This window comes from Galeopterus variegatus, unplaced genomic scaffold (assembly GCF_000696425.1).
Source record: "Galeopterus variegatus unplaced genomic scaffold, G_variegatus-3.0.2 Scaffold864, whole genome shotgun sequence".
Lineage (NCBI taxonomy): Eukaryota > Metazoa > Chordata > Mammalia > Dermoptera > Cynocephalidae > Galeopterus > Galeopterus variegatus.
Window position 1 is genome coordinate 300,628 of NW_007726975.1, and position 19,201 is coordinate 319,828.

General features: G+C 38.4%; 1 protein-coding gene across 1 annotated transcript in view; it reads left to right on the forward strand.

Annotated features, from left to right (window-relative positions):
* The window catches only part of MORC1 (MORC family CW-type zinc finger 1), a 179,151-nt gene extending 159,950 nt beyond the window's left edge, over positions 1–19,201 (forward strand). Inside the window, 6 exon segments of the mRNA XM_008573016.1 lie at positions 6,823–6,910; positions 8,625–8,678; positions 15,725–15,919; positions 18,403–18,481; positions 18,484–18,524; positions 18,526–19,201. Coding sequence (XP_008571238.1) covers positions 6,823–6,910; positions 8,625–8,678; positions 15,725–15,919; positions 18,403–18,481; positions 18,484–18,524; positions 18,526–18,558 — 490 coding nt within the window. The 3' untranslated portion in view covers positions 18,559–19,201.

Below are 19,201 nucleotides of genomic sequence, written 5' to 3' on the forward strand. Positions count from 1 at the left end.
CTGTACAAAGAAGAGTACTCTAAAACAGGTGTCATATGGGAGGGTGGGAGGTGGGGACGGTTGTACCACTTGTTTTTTGGGGGGAGTTTACAGACTTTTGTTCAGTTTTGAAAGGGCCTGTGGGGGTGGGAGAGTCTCTGGGACAAGAAGAACATGCAATGTATCCTAGCAGGAAGAGTATTTTCCCTTAGGACCGTTGCCTTGATATTCTTATCAGTGACTGATGGAATTTTCCTGACAATTAGAGTTCTCAAAGAGTAGAAGCAGGTAGGAAAAGAGAGAAAAGTGAAGGTGGGGAATGTAGTTAGGGGGCTACAGTCTCTACTAAGGCCCCATGCTATGGTCCTGTTTGTGGAAGAAGACTTCCAGCCATTGTAGACATGAACTCAATTCTGCAGCTGCCCTGGGCTTTATGGAAGTCTCGTGCAGCATCCAGGGCTGCTGGGCTATGCTCGTATGGGCATGAAGGCCTCACCTGCTGTTCTTTAAAACTCATGCCTAACACCGGTCCTGCCTCAGGAGAGAGGAAGTGCTCCTGGTTATACGTAGGTGAATCCACCTTGTATTTTGCAGCAGGATCCATTTTCATCAGTGACACTAGGGATCTAGAAATCATTGACAGAGCAATGAAGCCAGAGTGCTACGTTCCTGAACACCGAGTTCATATCACCAAATCTGCTAGAGTGCCTGTGTTGGCAAGCTTCCTCTAGCCTGGAAATGGGACAGAAGCAGGCTAGACCTCAGCATTGTGAAAAAGACCACTTGTCCAACGAGCTGGATGGATGTCAGTAGCATAGTGCTGTGGCCTACAGTATAATCTTTAAAGAATGGGATTATTTAACTAGTTTTTTACCCTATGTCAGTATTTGTCTAGAAGTAGTATTTAAGATCCACAGCTTTGAAACTGAGCAACCACAAAATTTGAATCCTCATTAGTTGCTTGCTGGTTCTGAAGTTTAGACATATCAATTGGTCACTAAGGCATGGTAATATGCAATAAATCACATATGTGTGTGCCTATATATATCTGAATAAATGTGCCAATATCACTTATATTGTATAGATATGCCCACATATCCAATGATTGCTACCAGTAAACCAGGCCTTCTCAATAATGATAGCTATCATTTTTGAGCTATTATTATATTTTAGGCATTGACCCAAGTATTTTTTATAAATTAATTTCTTATTCCTGTAAACTTATGGGGTTGGTAATATTTTTATATATATGTATTTTCTTATGGATGAGGAAACTGGCAGAAACTAAATAACACATTTAAAATTGCGTAGACAATTACGCAGCTACGAAGGACAGGGCTGGAGTTTACGCTCAGACTCCCTGATTTGGAATCCTATGCTCCTAGCCACCCTTATATATTTATATTGATATGTTTTCCCACTCTCCACACTATGAGACCTGGGTATGTTGCAGCAGAGTTTGGATGCATAGCTACTTACCATTTCTGCTTAAGTAAACTTTATTTTTCAAATTCATCATTTTTCTTGTTTTTTACTTGGCTTATTTTTGTTGTCTAAGTGTAACATTTCTATTAATTTTAATGAGTTACATGTGATCAAAAAGGGGATAATCTGACTGAGTGTAATAAGACTTTAAAGTACATCCACTTCTATCATTAGGTATCAATGGAAAATTAAAATTTCCCAGGCACCATCTCCCTGATGAACATGTAGACTCTTTAGTGCTTCAAATCCCCACACTATTATCCACTGAGCACTCTGAAAGCCAAATGTGTTAATATATCTGCTCTATTCTGTACCAGGTAGCTTTATAAAAAATACTCCCTGAGAAAAAACATCGTACAGAACACAAAGCTTTGACTGGAACAAAATGAGCTCCTTATTTTTACTGATTTTCTCTTTTGCCTTTAGCAACCTGTAGTATGTTTCTCACATTTCGCCAGTGAAAATAGATTTCTTGTTTTCATTGTTAGCTTTTTGCTTTTGCTTTTGTTTTTTGTACTGTGTTATTTTATATCTGCTCTACATGTTATTGCTTGTGTTAGCTAGACTTCAGATTCCTCAAGGCATGAAGATTGTGGCTAGCTGTGTACAGTGCAGGGACACCATGTTCTTTATAATCAGAATTGTTCACTATATTTACCCAATAAAGAAAGAAGTTAGGGACCTTTTAAATGTATAGACTGTTTCCTCCACTCGGGTCACTTTAGACATGACCTCATCGTTATCCCCACCCACACTGCCAAAGTAAAGCCAGGCCACCTCTGTGTAACTAATGTTAACTGAATACTTTAAATTAAAATGTAGTTTTATTGTCCATTTTTATTACCTGATTATGCTCAGTTTAGCTTTTTTCTGTCTTATGTTATTTTTTGTTTTGTGTGTATTTGTTTATTTAATCCCCAAATAGAGTAACTTCTTTGAAAACAGATTGGGTTTTCCACAACATGTCTAACATATATTAGTATATATTCAAATAATACTTTTAATTAAATTGAAAGGGCTTAGTGTAAAAAGCAGTGAATAGTATTGCTAGATGTTAAAATATTTTTAAATAATGATGTGTGACTGAGTTGTTATAAGTTAGAGATAAATAAGCTGAACTGGGATCCAGACTATTTAATCAAATACTGGAGTTGTATCAAATTTCAAATGACTTTCAGTAATAATAGTAACAGTACATATTTATTCTGCACTTTCTATGTGCCAGGCACTGTCCTAAGGGCATTGCATATGTTAACACACTTAAAACTTACATCAGTGCTATGAATAGGTACTTTTATTGTCCCCATTTTACAGATGAGAAAACTGAGGTATGTAGCATTTTATATCTTCTAAGTGATAGAGCTGGAATTTGAATCCTGGCAGTCTGGACTCACAGCCCGTGCTCTTAAGTGCTAAACTATAATCCTTTGTTTCAGTTTATTATTGTATATGTAAATGCAATAATAAGGCAGACTTCATTTATTTCAACTCTATAAAAGCACAAACATGTTTTGTGTTATCTTAAATTTTTAAAATACCAAAAATAAGCTTTAAAAAAAAATAACTTTTTACAGTTGCTACCAGTTACTGAAGCAAAAGAAAAGACCGTGAAAATGGCAGACTTCATTTATTTCAACTCTATAAAAGCACAAACATGTTTTGTGTTATCTTAAATTTTTAAAATACCAAAAATAAGCTTTAAAAAAAATAACTTTTTACAGTTGCTACCAGTTACTGAAGCAAAAGAAAAGACCGTGAAAATAAAGACAGTAGCAATTCAGGTCTGCCAAATACCATTACCAGATTTTCTTAGAAAGTGGAGCCATGCCATGTCCATTTCATCCTAGTCTTTCACTGGGCTGAAGAAGAGAGTTTAGGTCGACCTCAAGTAGTAAACTTGCTCTTGTCCTTAGCCAGGATGAAGCTTATTAACTAGGTTATTGTTTAAAAAGAACATCTGAGTGACCAGGTGACTCTCTGTATCCCTGTCCATGTCTACCATTTCTGGAAAGAGTAGACTTGTGTTAATGTAAGTTAGAGATTTTTTTTTTTTTTTGTCCTTTTTGTGACCGGCCGCACTGAACTCAGCCAGTGAGTGCACTGGCCATCCCTATATAGGATCCGAACCCGCGGTGGGAGTGCTGCTGCGCTCCCAGCGCCGCACTCTCCCGAGTGCGCCATGGGCTCGGCCCTAAGTTAGAGATTTTTTACAGTGAGAAATAACTCTTTTGAGAAAGGAATATAACTATGGAGTGAAACAAGAGTGGCTGTTAGCTGCACTTTTCAAAGCTGAGCCATCATTTATAGAGATAGTGCTGATTTAGTGTTTTAACGCATTTTCATTGAACTCTACCAGAACATCCACTTCAAACTTGCAGGTATGGATATGGATTCTACAGAAATTCATCTGATATGGGCATTATAGCCAAGGTCCTGAAAGCAAGTAATCGCTCTGGAAGAGATCTTTAGGATACTTATTTCTTGAATTCTTGAGCAGAGAGACAGTGATACACCAAGACAAATTCCTGATTTTATTTTCAAATCTTGGGGTAAAATTGTGAGTAAATGGTTCAAATAAAGGGCTATTCCTAGATGGGACAAGAAATCCCACTGAAATCACAGCACTTGGCTCAGGAGGCAACAAAGTACACAGCATCTACTTGACTCAACGAATATCAGTGAATTAATATCAGTGAATCAGTGGTTTATTTCTACCATTTTTCACTGAGCATCCCCAAGGCCACCTCTTTGAAGGGCCCTTCATGAGTTAAAGGATCACTGTGTCTGTCCTAAAGGAAACCTGAAGTTTGAGGGTAGAGGTAGGTTTTATAAGATGTACCCTCAGAAACAAAAGAAGGTGTCATTGGACAATACTGTATTAGTCCATTTCTGGTGCTTATATCAAAACATCTGAAACTGAGTAATTTATAAAGAAATGAAATGTATTTCTTAAAGTTTTGGAGGCTAGAAAGGCCAGGGTCCAGGGAACATATCTGGTGATGGACTTCTTACTGGTGGGGTGACTCTCTGCGGCAACTCAGGGTGTCACATGATGAGAATGGACTGAGCAGGAGTGAGCTAACCTTCTCGCTTGCCCTCCTTATAAAACCATCAGAACCACGCCATTACTCCATGAATGGATCAATCCATTGGCGAGGGCACAGTCCTCACAATCCAATCACCTCTTAAAGGTCCCACCTTTCAAATACCATAATTGGACTTCCCACCCTCTTAGCACTGTTACAACAAGGGTCAAGCTTCCAATACCTAAACTTTTGGGGGACACATTTAGTCCACAGCAAGTACCAGTGAAGTGTTCTTCCTCTGAGGCCCCTCCTCTTGGTACCCATGACACTTCATTCTCATTCTCCTCTGAGCATTGATCACTTTGTATTGGAATATCCTGATTCTGTCTGTAATCCCCACCAGGTTGAATTCCGTGCAGTAAGAACGTGTCGGGTTCTCAGTCTGGGGTCATGATGCCAGGCTCTGCAAGGCACCACAGAGCAAAGGCAATGTTTTAATAGGGGTTTGAGGAATATCTGTGGAATTCATGAGATTGAGAAAATATAAAATGGCAAAAGCTACTGTGATTTCAGTAAAACCTGTATGTTAAATTGTGTTTAATTTTAAAATATTATCTATCTATTATCTATTTTTATAATAGTATGTGTGTGAGACATTATTGAGACTATAGATGACGTTGGGTGTTGATTTTGAGGTAGAGGAGCCACAGATTGAGAATAATCCAGAACTTTTATTTTCCCAACCTGCCCCTTCACCCTCTCCCACTCCCCACAAATGCCACCACCATCTAAAATTTGTTTATCTAAAAATACATTCTTGAGGTATCGCTGATTTTCTCTAAATTTAAATAGAACAGAAATTATACTCACTATGCAAAGGACCAATGGTCAGAAGAGGTTTCAGCCCTGCCACGGGGGAAGGGAGACTGGATCTGGGGAGAAGCAGGGGTGGTTTGTGTAAAAGGTCTCTCACTCCTCCTTCCCCAACAAACCACACATAAGGTTGGTCAAGTTACCCTTCCCCAGGGACTCCAATGGCAGCTTTGCTTTCTGTGCCATTTGATTTCTTCTCATCTCATATACCTGGAAGCCCCTTTTATCCCATTTCTACATCATTTATCTTTCCACCAGTCAGGCAAATAATTCTGAGGTGTGTTTGTGTGTTTTATATTTGATGTTCAGGTAATGCTGTGAATTTTTAACTGGTTGGTTTGAATCTCCTTGAAACTATAAATGAATATTGATATAAATAATATACTTAAAATACTAAGAATGTAAATTGTGTAAGAAAGAGTTGTTTTATTTTTGGTGTGCCATATTATTTTATAACTGAAAAGACTTTTTAAATCTCTCAGATAATATGCATGAGGTTCTTTGGAACACTTCAACATAAAAACACTGTACACTTCTGAGATGTGGTGGCTATAAATTTCTAGATTTTATATTCTCCCAGGAATGAAATATGTGTCATCCAGGTGATTAATTGTAGAAAAGCTATCACACTAGGAGGGTGGGTGCTACTGACTTTTGGTAAAATGAAACACCTGTCAAAACAGTGGCCACAACTGTTTGGAATGAGCAGTGTTCGTGCATGATTTCTGAGAGTAGTCCTGGAATATCTGATAAAAGGAATTACTCTGGATGAAGATTTAAGCTCTTTGGTTTTCTTAGGGGAAAAGTCAGTAAGTCTGTAGTTAGCCTATTTTCCTCCAGAAAGTTTGCAATGCTGAGTTTTCTACAGAAGAAAACATTCAAGCAGGTGCAGGGCTTTCCTGGATCGGTTGGTTATGGATTGTTAGGCACTGTGAGCTAGCTTGCTTGCTTTCCTTCTTTCCTTCTTCCTTCCTTTCCTTTTTTTCCCCTTCCCTTTCTTCCCCTACCCTTCTTTTTCCCTCCCTCCCTCTCTCTTTCTATAAACTTTTTATTTTTACATAAATATATGTTCACATGCAATTGTAAGAAATAATGCAGAGAAGAGATCCCCATGCCCTTCACCCAGTTTCTCCCAGTTGTGATATCTTGCAAAACTATTTAACATCTTGCAAAACTATTGAGCAGTATCACAATTAAGATTGATACTGACATTGATACAGACCAGTTCTACTACTGCACAGGTTGCTTGCATTGCCCATTTATAGCCAAACCCGCCTCCCTTTCCCCAGTCTGTGCTTTCTGAAGACCACTTTGATGACAATGGTAAAAACAAAATATTTGGGGGGGAGTGTTCTTTGCCAGGATGTTTAATATCCAGGAGATGAACCCAGTTCTAACAGGTGAGTGCTACATCTTTTGTCCTGGTATGTTCCCATTTCTGCTGTGCTTATATTTTTAGGGAGATTCTTCTGTATTTTTTTCATGAGTATCTGCTGTCGTCAGAATTTGACTTCACATTTATAGAAGAACTTGTAGCAAATTATGAGGTAAGCTGGCTTTTTTTTTTGAATACTGGGGAAAGGACAGAATAGCCTGAATGTAATCTTTAGTGAAGAAAAAGGTAAAGAGTTACCAGTAAGAGGACCTAGGATGGCTTCAAAGTGAATGAGGATGGGGCTCTTTTTACCAAATGAATTACTGAGAATTAAAACTGTTTAAAACCATTGTAGCCATGGGTTAAAATGAGGTGGAGAAGATCTTATAGACTGAGACTTGCAGAAATGAGAAGAAACAGGGTATACTCCTTGACTTCCCTCTCTCTCATCAAAAATCGAGTTTCTATTCCTCAGGTACCTTCTTGGCACCTGTTGTGAGGAGCTGAGCTGAGGGCTGGGGAGGTAGCCACGTTAGGTGGCCAGAGCACTAGTCTTAATATAATTACTAAACCATCCCTGGGAAAGATGAAGAAAATTGTATTTACCAAATCTTCTCTCAGGGACCGTACCATATATGATTGGAAGGAAAACTTGGATCAGCTACCTCGGGTGCAAAGGGCAGGCTTCACAGCAGCCATGCTTGAGTAACAAAAGTAGTCCCCAAGTGGCTTAGTCCCCACAGGGTGTGGTGGCACTGAGTGAGGTGTACGTGCCTGCAGCAAAGCCCTGCCTCTGCAGAAGAGGAGGGAAGAGCCAGTGCATGCAGGGGGCTGGGAGCGCCCTTCTCTGCCTCCGTGCTCGGTGACGCCTGTGGAAATGATGGACACGCATGGAAAGGCTATCTGTGAAAAGAGAATAAATTATTAATCTAACAGAAGTGCCATGTGCCTCAGTCTGATCCTGGGTGAAAGCCCTGATTTTTTAATCAGTAATCCTCATTTCTTGTCCTTTACCTTCTGTGCTCATCTCATCCTCTCCCATGGGGCTTCCAACTCTAATACTTACGTGGGACGGTTGTTGTCAGGGTCACCGGTAACCTCTGTACAGACAAATGCAGGAGTCACTTCTTATCTTACCTGACCTCTCGGAGGTCTGCAACCTGGTTAACCACTTTCTCCTTCTTGAAGCACTTTCTTTGTGTAGTTTCCATGACAACGCACTTCTCATTTTCTTGCTTCCCTCCCTCCCGTCGTCTTTATATCAACTCCTGCTCTACCTGGCTTCTAAACGTGGGCATGTCTGCGAGCTTGCTCCTGGCCCACTTTCTTCTCTCCATTAAGTGCTGTTTCTAGGTGAGGTCGTCTTTATATCAACTCCTGCTCTACCTGGCTTCTAAACGTGGTCATGTCTGCGAGCTTGCTCCTGGCCCACTTTCTTCTCTCCATTAAGTGCTGTTTCTAGGTGACCTCCTCTAGTCTCTGATGTTAAATACCATCCCACTGCCACCAGCTCCAAGTCCATTTCTCTCGCACTCCCTTCTAAGAAATCCAGATTCCAAATGCCTTCCTGACATCTCCCCGAGAATATTTATTATTTTATCATTTAATATTCCTTCACCTTAATTTTATTTTATCTGTAATTTTTTTTGAACCACGCTGTATTTATTTATGTAAGCTGCCTTAATCCTTTTTTTTGGAATGAAGTGAGGTATAATTTAGTTAATTAATTTAATTAGACCCAGGCTTAAAAGACCTGTAGTACCAATGTTGGCTAGATCTAGGCTTTCATGCTTTTTTGTACTAGATGCTTGCATGTTATAACTCTGTTGTAGGCAGCTCATTCTCTAAAAGTTAATATCCTGTTCTATTATCATTTATGAAAACAGCTGGAGCAATGCCCGGAGCAGACAAACAAAAAGCTGAAAATGTGTTTCAACCAGGTAAGCTTCCTTTCAATACAGCTATTTATATTCTAAATTATCCTGTGTTCCAAAGGAAAATAATATACATTTCCAAATGTTAGGTTTGGAAGAAAATCAAATTTGCATTCACTTATCAAGACTTAGATTAATGTGTAACATATCAGATGTCATAAAGTAACATCTTTTTGAATTTTAAAATGCAAATGTTTCCACAACATAAAGCTTATGAAACACTTGGAGTAGGACTGTGTTTTGAACAGAAAACAGGATATTCTGAGTTTTTAAGAAATGTCTTCACTGGACTTTTGAAACACTAGACTAAAATAGAAATCATTAGTAAATTAAAGTATTAAATTATTTCAGACAATTGATATCTCTGAGTTTTTAAAAGTATTTTATCAACAGTTTTTTAAGTTAATGATTTTTCTATTATAAAAGTAGTTATAAAAGTAATTAATGCTGGGCCAGCCCCATGGCTCACTCGGAGAGTGTGGCACTGGTAGCGCCGAGGCTGTGGGTTTGGATCCTATATAGGGATGGCCGGTGCGCTCACTGACTAAGAGTGGTGCAGACCACACCGTGCCGAGGGTTGCAATCCCCTTACCGGTCAAAATAAAAAAAGGTAATTAATGCTATAATATGAGAAGAAAAAGGAATTTACCGAGGCTGTGGGTTTGGATCCTATATAGGGATGGCCGGTGCGCTCACTGACTAAGAGTGGTGCAGACCACACCGTGCCGAGGGTTGCAATTCCCTTACCGGTCAAAATAAAAAAAGGTAATTAATGCTATAATATGAGAAGAAAAAGGAATTTAAAGAAATTCATCCATAGTTCCAAACCATCTTAAGATCACTGATATTAATATTTTTGTGTATTTCATTACAACCTTTCTCTTTCTCTATGTAGTATTTTTTTTTGTAATAATCGTCAAATAATGCTGTGTACCTAGTCCTTAAAGATTTGCTGGGGTGGAGTGGTGGGAGGAAGAGTCTGTCATGTCCTTCAATTCTACTGCAGAAAGATCTCAAAAAATCATATGCCCTCAACTCATTTATTCCACATTCAAGGGAACTGGGACTCCACAATGTGAACTTGGTGAAGGTGACATAGGGGTTTAATATTGGAGCCAGGATGGGCACTGAGATTCCCAAACTCATTGTAGAGGCCACAACAGTCACAGCATTTCATGGCACCAGGATTGATATTGAGATGTTAGGTCTTTGTTGACACTCTACCTGCGTGTTCTCAAACCTGTCCACCAGCTCCATCGCTAGCATGTAACATTAGCATCTTCTTCCGTGTGCTCATGCTTATAGCCATCTCCTGGAAAGCTTTCATCATAATATGCAAATCTGTAAAGGGGGTGACTGGCACCCCCTGGAGTTGTGCAAAGCACAACTGTAAACAGAGTCACTGCCTCATCTCTTTTGTAGGTAATGGAGTACATTTAAATATACTTTTATAAGTGAAAAATATTGTGAAGTAAATCTCCATAAGACATATAACTAGACAAACTTGAAATAAAAACTAGCACCTAAACCAGATTCCTTCTTACAAAATCTTAGGGCATGCCTAAATTTACCAACCCTCATGAATATGTTTGCATCTAATGTTTCTGAGTGCTCTGACTGTGATGAGCAACTGAAAGGAGGGGGGTTGTAGTTCTTAGTTTCCCGTTACAGGTTAGCTAAAAGTGAATTTATTTTCTGAATAATGATTTGTTGAAAAAGCAGTAATTGCACACTTTTAGTTCGAAGACTTACTTGCCAACGTTTTCTAGCTAGAATAAAAGACAACGTTTACTTTCAACATATTTTTGACCCTATCCTAGCACTACTATTATTTTCATCAACCAATATGAAACTGTGATTGATCGAGAGCCATCGAGCCAGGCACTAAACTAGTCCTTTTCTATATATTACCTCATTTAATTCTCACAACTTTGGGAGGTAGGTGCCACAATCTCCATTTTAGTAATGAGGAAATGGTGATTCAGAAACATCATACCCAAAGTCATGATGCAAGTAAGTATCAGATTCAGGATTGCAGCCCAGATTTGTCCCACTCCAAAGCTCTTTGCATTGTATCACTTTTTTCATCTCATTCTTATCCAGACTCTAATTTCATCCTCTCTGATAGTGTTTGCACATCTCAGCCTGTTGTTATAGAATTATTTTTAACTTACTAGAGACTTTGACATTACATCATAAGACATATATGAGGGAGATGCTGACAGTGAAATGTTTATGTGGGGTGTGTGTGGTAGGCATGTTTGCTTAGTGCCCCATAGGAATTGATTGTTCCAGTTGAAAATCTATGACAGTCAGCTTGAAGAGCTATCAGTAAGGCTCCCGGATCTTCCCACAGGTCTTCATCTGCTGGTTAGGGAACTCTGGCTTAAGTACTTACACTATAAAACTTATATATTTGCTAAGACTTAGACTGTCATGTGTCTGTTTATATAATTTATTATGCCCTTCATATCTGTTTCTAAATGAAAATTTTTCCAGTGTCCATACCATCAATAATGGAGCCAGCTTGTTGGGTATTGGAGGCCAGTGTGAATAAGATAAGTGTTTAATTAAGGTGAACAGTGTTAGCATAGATGATAAGTAGAATCTCCTTAATATTCATGGCAAGTGGGATCCAAAGAATCAAAGCAAGATAAGCAATCGAAAGATCAGGAGTTCCTGTTGAAACTGAGGTGTTGCAAGCAAAACACAGAACAATTAGAATAATGACTTCTTTAATGAAGCTGCTTAGTCTTAAGGACTTTCTAAATGATTGGTAACTTTAGGTGGATGGTTATAAAAACTATTCAGATCATTTCTTGAAATCCATGTAGAGGACAAATCTATTCAACTTGCTTTAAGGTGTGTATTTATAATAAAGAGAGACACATCAAAGCATCAGAGGACCCTGTGTAACTCACAGACTTCTTTGGTCACCTTATCCTGCACATGCGTGGTTTTCAGAACTACCATTATAGCAGTAGATGATTCATGATGGCATTGATGGTGCTGTACCACCAGCTTTTATTCTTTCCCCTCACTAGCCACCTGTTCCATCCAGAATGAGTATTCTATAGTTGCACCAGCTTACGTGCACTGGCTTATCTCTGAGTCTCTCCCCATGCTATCCCCCCAGAACATTCATAGCCACTCTCCCAGTTCAGAGTAGGCCTCGAAGCCTTCCTCAGTCTGTTCATGTGAAATTAATCTTGACTTCTCCATGTTCTCAGACAACCTTAAAACTCTATTTTAGCAGTAATTAAAATTTTTGCCTTGTGTTATAACAGTTTCTTGTATTTCATTTTCTTCTCAACTATATTATGGAATCCTTGAAGTTAGTAATCCTCTCTTATTAAACTCTGTATCCTGGCGGCATTCAACCAGTGCCTTTGAATGCCTCTGGATCTTCATATTTGTGCACTGAATCCGGCCCATCGTTTCTGCCATAGTGCCTGCCTACATAAACGCTTAATGCGTATCCCTGTTTGTATGGTACAAAACCTATAGGTCTTGTTGGCCTTCCTTACTTTGCGTAAATCCTTGTTAGGACTCTGGAGTTGCAAAGCTGCTAGAGATCTGACGTTTTGAATTCAAGGCAGAAAATTAAAATCTCAGTTGAATATGCTTTCTTTCAAATATTAATTCTGTTCTCAACTAATGGAGTTTGGAAAGAATTCCATTTTTGATCCACTGCAAATACTTCTCCAGGAGTGAGTTTAACCAGCATAACTAAGCATGCCTCTCTTCTTGTCACAGTTCCCTTCTCACCTTAATTAAAATGTTAATACAACTAGATGTCCTTTTACAGTGAGCTTTAAAAGTTGTCAAAATTGCTGCCTTTTATAGAAACTTCTTGCTGAGGTTAACCCAAGAAAAGCTGAAGAATAAACCAGGAAACTGGCTTACAGTGTGTTTGAAGGAAATATAGTTTGCTGGTTCCGGAAGGGTAAATTTTGAGAGACTGAATCTGACTTTGAATGTAGTGTGCTGTATAAATGTTCTTGATGTCAGGCTGTGTTAACAATGTTGGGTTTCTTTTCTTTTTTTTTTTACTTTTAATTTTGAAATAATTAGGGATTCATACCATTGCAAAAATAATATAGAGAGGTACCATGTGCCAAAATTATAGTATAATATCAAAATCAAGAATGTGAAATTGGCAACATGTGTGTGTATAGTTCCATGTCACTTTATCATATGTGTAGATGTGTAACCATCACTGAAATCAGAGTGCAGAATCCCATTATCATAAATATCTAGCTTGAGCTCCCCCCTTTTTAGTCACACTCACCCCTCCTCCTACAAACACCTGTAACTCCTGACAACCACTGACCCGTTGTCCATTTCTATCACTTTGTCATTTCAGGAATGTTATAGAAATGGAAACATACTGTATGTGTTATTTTACAACTGGCTTTATTCATTCAGCATCATTTCAGGTCCATTCAAGTGTATCAATAGCATGTTCCTTTTGATGGCTGATGAGCAATACTTGTTTTATTGTTGCTGTTATTTTTATTAAAAAGTGCTTCCTGGCTATTATTATTCAGGATAGCAAAAGCTGTACAATTCTAGAGTTCTGAAAACTAAACTGTGAGGGATTGGTGATATCTGGACTATGTGTGACCCTGTGCTCCTTGTTCCCACTGAGTTGAATATGCACTCGCTCCATGTTCAGGCTGTGGGAGATGTCACTCCCTGGGTTTGCCTGAAGCCTCCACAGGAAGCATCTATGAAGCTTCCTGGCAGAGGTCGTTGTTGCCTTAGTTGTAAGTCATCAGCTTCTTGTGGGACAAATTGAAGATGTTCAAAAGTGGGTTCCCTTCCAAGATCTCCAAATGTAGACTGGATTTCAAGGCAGGATTGTCCCATGTGTCTGCATTTCCCATGCTGTGACTGCTGTATATCTGCTCTCCTGACTCCACACTACTTAGTGCTTACCATTTGCCAGGCATTGGAAATATGGAGGTGAACAAAACCAAGTCTTTTTTCCATGGAGGTTAAATTCTAGAAGGAGAGACAGATAACAAACACAAAACACAACGTGGAGTTCCATAATGATAGGCAATAGACACAAATAAATAAAAAGACGATGTGGTGAGCAATAAAATAGTTGTGCGGGGCCAGGGAGTAGACAGCGGTGGTGTGTTGGAGCAGACACAGTGGGCAAGTATCTGAGGAGGTGATGTTTCAACACAGACTTAAGACAAGGAGTGAGACTTGTGCAGATCTGGGGTTGAATTTACCACACAGAGGAAGGAGCAAGAGCAAAGGGCCTGAGGCAGAAATGAGCTTGGTGTGTTTCTGGAAGAATGAGGCCTAGAACTTCGTAACAATAAGGTAAAAAGAGGCAGAGCCAGGTCAAGGATTTCAGAGTCTGATTCTTGGTGCCTCACACCAGCTTCCAGGCAGTTTAAGACTCTAAAAATCTAAGGTTTGTTTATGTAGCAATCTACAAACTTCACAATTAGTCTCACCTTTAACAGACTTCTGTACACACACACACACACACACACACAGCCAGTGTTTGGCAATATGGAGTGCACTGTGGGTCTCTATCTAAGGTTTGTTTATGTAGCAATCTACAAACTTCACAATTAGTCTCACCTTTAACAGACTTCTGTACACACACACACACACACACACACACAGCCAGTGTTTGGCAATATGGAGTGCACTGTGGGTCTCTGCTCTCAAATACTCCTCTCAATTAACCATATGTGAAAACTACAAATAATTGGAGGGTAAGTTAGTTATGTAAATCCACGTCAAGTACTGTAAGTCAGGACTTTAATGCTCTCTAATATAATGGAAAATCAGTACCCTCTTCTCAACTCTAATAATATCTGAGTCTCACTTGGGGTCACAATGCCCTTTCTTTCATAAGCCATAATATTTGACCCTTTATTATCTCATATAGACCAGAAAGTTCTTGAGGGCAAAGACTGCACCTTATATATCTTTGTATCTCCTATAATTAAATTCAATGCCGTGAATTTAGGAACTAGTTAGTGTATGTCCATTAAACAGAGCTTCATGTAAGTAAGGATTTTTGTTTGTTTGCTTAAAGGGTTTTGTAGAAAGAAGAGAAATTGATGAAATCAGTGAATCCTCGTGTTGGGGAAGGGTCAGTTCATATAAATGGATGTGGCAGAGGGTGGCAAATGAGGCTAGGGTATGCCCAGAAGATAAACGAGCCTACCTTCCAATTTTCTTGGAAACCCAGTCTATTAGAATGCAGAAATCTGCTTATTACAGAGCCATTCAAGTGTTTATCAACATGGGACTTTCCCTGTATCTCTTGCCTCCCAGTATCCCCTGGGCCTCGTGAAATGTTGATACAAGCTATTGATGTCATTTGAAATCAAAGCATTTGGCCTCTCCATTACCCCTTTCTACTTCATGTGTGCCTCAGGCACAGCATGAAATTTTGGAAAACAGCCAAGACTCTTGAATTAGCAAGGGCCATATGCCTAACTGCTTATACTCTTTACATTAGGATAAGGAACCCAAAGAGTGAGAGGGACAGGAATTTCTCTTACTGTAGCTTCTGTGCTTTATTGACTCTACAGTCATGAGTTATAAATAACAATGCATCATCTGCCAAGACAGCCCCAAGTGGCTGGCCATTCTGTCGTTGCCTACGACTTACTGGTGCTGTGGACAGAGGGTCACAGATACCTATCCCCTTAGTGCCTTGAATAATCTGATAACACTGGAGGGAGAACAAATTCAACCTTTACTGGGTTCCTTCCTCCTTCCAAAGCAAAGGTCTCCAAGCCACCTTGGTGTGCCTCTCTTGTCCTTATAATTACTGAAATATTGTACATTTTCCTCCTCTCTCTGACTCTTCCATCATAGTATAAATTCCTTACGGATATCAACATGCCTTAAATTTAGACCATTTGTAGCATTTGCATACAGAGCTATCACTTGGTAACTATAGTCAAAGTTGGAATATGAAATTGCCTTGTGATATTGGGGTAAAATAATATTTTAAAAATATACCAAAACTTTTTTTTGTTGTTGTTGTTAAAAAAAAACATTCCCAGATCCAGAATATTTACATGATCCAGTATGAAGAAAACCTAAAGAGAAAAATGCAGTCCATTTCCTATGATGCAAACAGAAGAGGAATACTTAATGAAGCCTTTCTGGTGCAATGTGAAGGAAAAAGAAAAGTTACTGAGGAGAAACTGAATAATCTTCGTCAAAAAGTGGCAGTATTGTTGCAGCAACTTCAGCTGGTGCGTGATGAAATTTTATTTGAGTGATAGGATTACACTCTGTAGAAAGAGAACCCTGCTGGCTCTGCCCTAACGTTGTCAGTCACTTACTGACCTTGGACAAGTCTCTTAACCCATACCTAACTCTCCGTATAAGGATATTAAAATCATAAATAAATGAACTTTGAAAGACTATATTAGAACATTTAAAAATTTCTATTCTTTTTCCACTCAAAAAAATCCAAATCTTCGCTTGCACTGTTGGTACGAGATGACCACCATGAATGTCTCCTCAATCACATGTGTCTTGTAGGACATTTTTTCCAGTTTTTTCAGACAGGAAAATATTTTAACTTATTTTTACCTTATACTTAAATAAAAATCTTTCTATTCCTAGAGCAGATGTTGAAGAGGTCAGGAAACATTGTGTGATAGTATGGACTACTGTCAATGGGAAAGGGCCTATCTTCTACTATGGCATATAGAAATTCTGGATAAAATGCATAAAATAATAACATATATATATACGTAGTTGAAAAGTTGAAAAGTCTTTCTGGAGGATTGGCAGGAGGATAGCCTTGCTCATGCAGGGGATGGGAGAGAGACAAGGAAACTCACCATACATCCATATAGTATGTGATGAGGAAGACTGACTGGGTTGAAGCCAGACTGCCTGGGTTTCGTTCTTGGCTGTGAACATTTCATTGTGGGAGTCCAGTCCCACTCCAAACAAAAACATCTTTTGATTTATCTGGAATTTCTCTTATATTAAGTACAAAAATAAGTTTCAGAAAAAGTTTTTTTGCTTAATTTAAGTCTATTGCCAAAGGAGAAGTCCACTTCCCCTTTGATAGTGTAGGTAACAATTAAAATGCTACATTATTAAAATAAAAAAGGCTGCTTAAAGCTAATTATGTTTGTATAATGATAATTGTGTTTCTATGAAAAACACCACTTCAGCCATTCTTCAAGTTTATTTATTGCTATAAGAGTGGGATTTAAGTTGAGGTCCTTTTGGTTCTTGTGGCTTTGAAGATTTTGACAAATATTTTTATGGATAAAAGGTCTGGTATTGAGACTAGCACATGATAGAGTTTCAGTGTTGATTATTGTTTCACTAACAAGAAAAACTAGAAATACAGAAAAAATTCTATATCATAGAAATCAAATACCACTTCCTGACTATCAAAAGTTCATAAAAGTTATTGGCTCTCATAACAGCAAATCTATGTTTAACTGAGAAAAAAAATGAAAGAGTAATAATTTATCACTTCTTTTATGCCAAACACTTGGGTTTCCCCAGAGTGTCCAGGATTATTATACTAATTTAATTTGCCTTATTGACAAAGTTTTGGTAGGGAGGTGAAGAATTTTAGCCAGCAGAGTATGAAACTTTTTGCCTAGTATCAGTGGACAGGTACTCAAAGGGTTCCTGCCCTAATATTTTATTCTCATCCCCCACTTGAAATGTTAATTTTCACTGTCTCTGAGCCAGAGCAATCCCAGTCGAATGGAGCAGAGAACTGATATGAGGGACCCAAAGCAGGTGGCACGGGGCAGGCAATGAATAGAAGCCAAAAGCTTAAATTGCAACAGGCTAAGTGGTCAGTGTTAGGAAGGGTCATGGCATCCTCCAGGGTCAGTGAATATTTGAAATCCTGGGTAAATATCAACATGGTGGAAACCTGTCTGCAGGAAGAGGGTCCCAGTCACAAAGCTGGGAGTCAGTAGAGTTCAGTCTTTTTAGAGGACTGAGCAAATTTACAGTAGAGGGTGTAAAGCTGAAGCATATTTAAGGGAAACAGAGAAGAGATGAAGAGACTGGACACTGGAAACAGGGGTAAAGCTGTGATTGTTTCTGTAAGGTCCTTTCTAAAAATTCTCTTATCCCTCAGCTTTGCTGGAAAGCTGGGCGGCCCCATGGTTAGGCCTGAAGGAATGAGATTTAGATAAGTCAAGAGGGAGCATATGTCCAATTATCACATGGATCAAGAAGCCCAGGGAAGGAGAGCATGAAATTACCCTAATAGGGAGCTGGGAGGATGGAGAGACGGGGACAGACCAGGATAGCAAGCCAGGTTGTGAGAGAAAAGAGGCCACAGTAGAAAGAGGAAAAAGAGAAAAGTCAGTGTTTCTACTTGTCTGTTTTTGCCTATAGGCTAAAGATTCGTGAATTTTAAATGTGGGATATGAGAGCCTGTAAGGGAGAAGGATGAGACTGGGATGAGGGGCCTTTAGGAATATGACAAGTAATTAAAAAGAAGGGAGGAAAACCAATTGAACTAATCTCCACTGAAGAAGAAAAAAAATGATTCAAGTTTCTAACTACTTGTGAGATAAAATGAGATTAAATGAAAAAACATTTTGAAAGGTTAAAAGCACCATTCAAATGCAAGGTGGATTTTGTTGCTCCATGAATCATAGGGAAGACAGGAGGCCGCCCAGATTAAAGGTGTAAACTCTGTGATTCTTTCCTGGCCATGATTGTTGCTTTTCTTTCCCAGGATGGTCCAGCAGGCGACATGGAGCAGATCGACGCTTATTTAGAAGCTTTGCTTAAAGAAGATAATCTCCTTTTCCAGAACACTTAAATAAAGTGACTATAGATATAGGACATAATCTTCCTTTTGAAAAAAAATGAAAGGACTTCTCAAAATTAAAAGTCAGAAAAATTATTCCTCTTTAAAAAATGCTAATAAGAAAATTGAAAGATTCTTTTAAAAAAAAAATCCATTTGTTGTTATTGTAAAGTTTGCTCTGTTTAACTCTAAGAAAATTATATACTTTAGAAATGAAGACCAATTTACAATTTGTATATTCCCCAATCCTATTTCTTAACTCTTCCTGTTCTTTCAGGAATAATTTCTAGAACTCTCTAATTCCTATGTGAGCTACCAAGAAAAATGAAAATATCATGTAAACTTAAATTTTGTTTTTACTTAAAAGATTGTAAAAACTCGAAAACTAAATCAATACATACAGGACAACAGAATCTTCTCCTCTTGAAACATGTTGAAAAAGACATTGTGCCCTTTTTCTGCCACATCCAACACTCAGTAAAGCACAAAATGTAAAGCCCGAAAAAAACTTTGGGATATAGTTTATATGTTAATTTCATTATTTACTTATAGGAAAATAAATCTCCTAAGCATAATATGTATATATAAATACACATATATAAGAATCGTGTTTTTACATTTATACCTATGTAAGGAATTGTATTTTTATGCTTTTCTTGATAACTTTTGTTTGTTTAGAAATGTCTGCAACTTTGGACAAAAACAATAAATCATTCGATAGTTA